Source organism: Octopus bimaculoides, chromosome 7 (assembly GCF_001194135.2).
Source record: "Octopus bimaculoides isolate UCB-OBI-ISO-001 chromosome 7, ASM119413v2, whole genome shotgun sequence".
NCBI classification, from domain to species: Eukaryota; Metazoa; Mollusca; class Cephalopoda; order Octopoda; family Octopodidae; genus Octopus; species Octopus bimaculoides.
In genome coordinates, this window is record NC_068987.1 from 48,839,571 (window position 1) to 48,844,822 (window position 5,252).

General features: G+C 38.3%; 1 protein-coding gene across 2 annotated transcripts in view; it reads right to left on the reverse strand.

The window, feature by feature from the left end:
• Positions 1 to 5,252, reverse strand: part of LOC106868486 (LIM domain-binding protein 3) — a 366,710-nt gene that overhangs the window by 305,913 nt on the left and 55,545 nt on the right. For both annotated transcript variants that reach the window (XM_052969627.1, XM_052969626.1), the window contains 4 exons: positions 4,392 to 4,578; positions 2,826 to 2,946; positions 1,920 to 2,035; positions 1 to 145 (listed from right to left, as the gene is read on the reverse strand). In XM_052969627.1, coding sequence (XP_052825587.1) covers positions 68 to 145; positions 1,920 to 2,035; positions 2,826 to 2,946; positions 4,392 to 4,578 — 502 coding nt within the window. In that variant the 3' untranslated portion in view covers positions 1 to 67. The remainder of the gene's footprint in view (positions 146 to 1,919; positions 2,036 to 2,825; positions 2,947 to 4,391; positions 4,579 to 5,252) is intronic.

The window sequence follows — 5,252 nt, forward strand, 5'->3', positions numbered from 1 at the left end:
AGCTTCATGTTTTTTTTGTCTTTTTATTTCTTTAAAATTTCTATTTCAACTTAAACCATTTCCTGGTTTATCTTGCATGCTTTTTGCAGTATGGTTTGCCAGCTTTAGCATAGAAGGGCTGACCTTCAAGGCTAAGTTGGCAAGTCTGGAAAAAAAAGAACAAAAACAAAATTAGTTATAAAGGAAGCAAAATGTTCAACAATTCTGAATTCTACAATAAAGCAGGAAAAAAAAAGACTGTTGAAAATTAATTTTACTTTTAATATATGTAAAACATCTTTAAGAAAAAAATAATTAAATTAGATTAAATTCAAGTGTCTGGCGTTATGAGTCCAAGAAACACTATATATTCTAATATATGTAACATTAATTCACCTTCACCTTTCTCCAATGAATCAAACTACACCTCTTCATGCACTATGCTTGTCTCTTCTCCACTGCACCCCTGCAGCCCAATACCACTATCATCTTTCTCTCCTGTTCTCCTACTGCCAATTGTATCACTGTTATTCTGTCACTCCCCTATATATATATATATATATATATCCATGTTTCACCACTCACTGCATTCCCCTTTCCTTGCTATCTCTCCCTTTGCACTCTCACAAACTTCCTGCTCACACACACTGTCCAATCTTCTACCACTCCATTTACATTTATCTCAATACCAATAATAATAATCCTTTCTACCATAGGTACAAAGTCTGAAATTTTAGGGAAGGAGTTAAATTGATTACATTGATTCCAGTACTCAATTGGTACTTAATTTATTGAAAAGCCAAGTCAACCTTGGCAGAATTTTAATTCAGAACAAAGTGAGAGATGAAATGCCACTAAGCATACTGCCCAGCATGCTAACAATTCTGCCAGCTTACTGCCTTAATAATAATGGTTTCATTTATTTGCTGCAAGGGCAAAGCACAAGGGGGACAATACAAAAACTGACATAAAGTCAGGGGTTTACATATAATGAAATGATAAAAAAGAAAAAAAGAAATTCAATATACACAGTATACACTGAAAAAGAAGGGAAATATGCATAGCATACAAAGGTTAAAACAAAAAAAAGTGGTGGGGAGAATGATAGAGATGTGGCCCTCCTGATACAGGAAGGCCTCTAGGGATAATCGAGGAACTCCACTGTCCGAGATTTCCCTGAAACCCCAAGAACAAGTGCCCTCTCCAACTACACTTAGAGAGGTACCATTCACTCTTGCCATTTTTTCAACTTTCACCTATCTTTCAATAAACTCACTCAAGGACAGCACTCTCAATTTCCTTTCAAGTGAAACTTGATGAAGTCAATGAGAGTGCTACCAAAGAGGAATGTATCTGTCTCATGCCTTTCAGCCTTGTCCACCGAACCTCTTTCGCTACAGCCACCAGGCAAAGGAAAACTGCCTTGCCTGCCTGATTGAAGTGCGATTATTACTACAGACTTGGCTAACAGACGGATCTGCCCCCCACACATGACAGCAGCTATTTGACAACCCCACAAGTCAGCAATGTCTGGACACTGAACAAAGGTGTGCAGAACGGTTTCGTCACTCTGCATGCACCTTGGACAGGCCTGTCTGACAACACATCCATGCCAGTAGAGTTTATCTCAAACTGGTAGCAGCCCCTATTAGCACTGCCAAGCCAAAAACATGTGGAAATTACTCATGATAGTTCCTGACTGGAAAGTCCTCTGGAACAGACTAGTCAGTTTGTTCTTGTTGGCACTCAGAGTCTCCCCAAGAACGTTGTTGCACTTCTCTGCAACTAATCCTCTATAAATTTCTAAAGCAGAACATCCACCGATCTCATTGCCCAACTGGTAGAGGGCTGTGAGTGCCTGATGACATAATAATAATAATAATAATAATAATAATAATAATAATAATAACAATAACAACAACAACAACAATAATACGTACTGTACAGGCAAAGCAGTCAGAATGGTAGCTATGATCCATTGCCTCAACCCATCTATCTCCAGGATCAATAGGATATTTACACCCAAAGCAAATGGCTTGGAACATTTCCTTCCAGTCTGGAAAATAAAATTGGAAAAGTTTATGAGTGTTATGACAAATGAAAGAAAGAATAGAGAATATTGAGAAAAGGCAAAAGAAAAGATAGGAGCAAGGTAAAGAGGGTGAAGAGAAAATTGAGAGTTAATCTCATACATCCACACACACATATATACACATAGAGTAGAGGCACTCCGTCGCTTATGATGTCGAGGGTTCCAGTTGATCTGATCAACGGAACAGCCTGCTCGTGAAATTAATGTGCAAGTGGCTGAGCACGCTACAGACACGTGTACCCTTAACGTAGTTCTCGGGGATATTCAGCGTGACACAATGTGACAAGGCTGACCCTTTGAATTACAGGCACAACAGAAACAGGAAGTAAGAGTGAGAGAAAGTTGTGGTGAAAGCGTACAGCAGGTTTCGCCACCATCCCCTGCCGGAGCCTCGTGGAGCTTTTAGGTGTTATTGCTCAATAAACACTCACAACACCCGGTCTGGGAATCGAAACCGCGATCCTATGACCGCGAGTCCGCTGCCCTAACTACTGGGCCATTGCGCCTCCACTTATACACATACACACACACATAAACAAGTGTCAGTGTCTGTTGATGACAATATAACAATGTATATTATACCTGAGGTGTGAATAGTGACATGCAACCACATACTTATCTGGATCACAATAAAAAAGGAGAGGAGAAAGTGATACCCCTACAGTGTCAGTGCCAGTGTGTGATGGTAATGATGTAAAAATGTTTAGTATGTCTTAGGTGCAGAAAAAGAAATGACAAGCAGTTGCATACTCACGAGGATCACAATAGAACTCCCCATCTTCTATGTGGAAGCTGCTGCCTCCAATTGGCTTCCTACAGTGAGCACACAAGAAACAATTGGGATGGAAAGTAGTGTTCATAGCATTCACACATTCCTATAAGAAAAAGAAAATATCAATATATTATATATATATATATATATATATATACATACATGAATTAAAGATTAGAGAGATACAAAAGAAAAACTGACTAATATCTCTTATCTTTTACCTGTTCCAGTCATTAGATTGTGGTCATGCTGGGGCACTACCTTGAACTTTTAGTCGAATGAAATCAACACCAGAACTTTTTTTTCTCTTTTAAAGCCTGGTACTTATTCTATTGATCAATTTTGCTGAACTGCTAAGTTACAGTGACATAAACTCACCAACACGAGTTGTCAAGTGATGGAAGTGGGGGGAACAAACACAGATACATACATACATATATATATATATAAGAATTTAAGGATTGGAGAAAACGCATGTTATAATTGCATACTTTATTCCTACATATGTTTCAAAGGATTACAACCTGTGTGATCCATAGGGATCTTTGATATTAAAATTGTAACCTTCTCATCAGGGAAAGCATGGGAATCATCTTAAATGTAAGACATTATGACCAATTATCTATCAGAAGAATTTTTATTCATTAAGATAGAAGAAATACACATAATTATATATATATATATATATATATATATATACACACACACACACTGGGCTTCTTTCAGTTTCCATCCACTCACAAGGCTTTGTTCAGCCTGAGCCTATAGTAGAAGACACTTGCGCAAGGTGCCATGCAGTGGGACTGAACCCAGAGCCATATGGTGGACAAGCAAGCTTCTTACTACACAGCCACACCTGCAATTATAATTTTTGGGGACTACATTACCCTTTTCCATTCAGATAGCTGAAGAGGTGGAAAAGGCAGACCTAAGGATCAGCTCTGAAATAACCAAGGTGAGGCAGGCTAGTAAGCAAGGAGAGATGCAAATTACTGTGAATCAAGAATCCACTGAAGACGTCACCAACTTCATCCATCTAGGCAGTATTATTACTACAGATGGAGATATTGAGGCTGATGTCATCTCCAGAACTGGGTGTGCAGCAGCAGTGTTCAAAGGAATTAGCAAGATCTAAACCAGCACTCCAATTAGCAACCATGTGAAGATCCTATTGCATCAGATCACTGTCTTGCCAACAGCAATCTATGCAGGAGGAAATAACTGCCAAGATCACTCAGAGGGTGAATCACCAATGATATGCAGAATACTCAAGATGATTTACAGGGACAGAATCATAAACTCTGAAGTTTTAAGAAAAGCCAACCTGTGCATCCTGCAGGAGATTATAGTAGAAAGAAGAGTAAGACTTGCAGCTCATGTTTTCCAACTGCTAGAAGAATGACTGTCCAAAATTGCTAAACTTCTAAATTTTGAAATGTGTTTAAAATCTTTTCAGATTTAGGATTCATAAACTGTGGTTAAGAGCATCTTTTCTTTGTATAGCTTTTTGACAATTTCAGTCCCGCAAGAAATTTTTAAAGTACTTACCCCAATGATTACTTGGTTACATTTATGGCAGTGAGGAGCAAAGTAGAGCTCGTAGTCCTTCTCACAATAAAGGAAGCCACCTTCTTCAACAAAGCCAATGTCAAAGAGCTTAACACCACAGCTAGGGTTAGCACAAACGAAGTGAGCAGGACACCAACTTTTTCCCATGGCCAATACAAACGGTCCTCTGAAATAAAATACAAAGACAGATAAGAAAATTTCTTTGTTATGTGGAAATGTATCTCCACAATTCCTTCATAAAAGGAAAGTGATTTTCTGTAAGCTCTTGGCACCAATGACGTTTTCAACGTATTGTAGTGATTCAAATAAAGTACTGGTTATCCATTTGCTTTCTCATAGTCTAAGAATGTATACTACTGAAACTTTGTCTCCAAAAGGTACCAATCCTGTATGGCTTACCACAACGAGCCATATCTCTCTACAGTACTTATTTGCAGTTAGATGTTTGCCAGGTATTAGATTAAAGTGCCAGTGACAAACACACACTGATGATTTAGTAAGTCTTAAATCATGAAATCCAACAAAGTTAAATTAAGTTACGTATGACCTAGTGGTTGGGCTGTTGCACTTATGATCTGGCAACTCTAGTTTCAATTCCTAGGCAGGTAGTGTATTATATTCTTGAGCAAAACACTTCATTTCATGTTGCTCCAGGTCCACTTAGCTGTAAATGGATAACCCAGGGATGGATTGGTGTTCTGTTTAGTGGAAATGTTGGCATGCTCACCTGGCCAGCTGAGTGACATCATTTGAAAGCTACAACAATGCAAGGAAGTGCATCATGACCAGCGGTGTATAACACACACATATATGTATATATATATATATATATATATATAT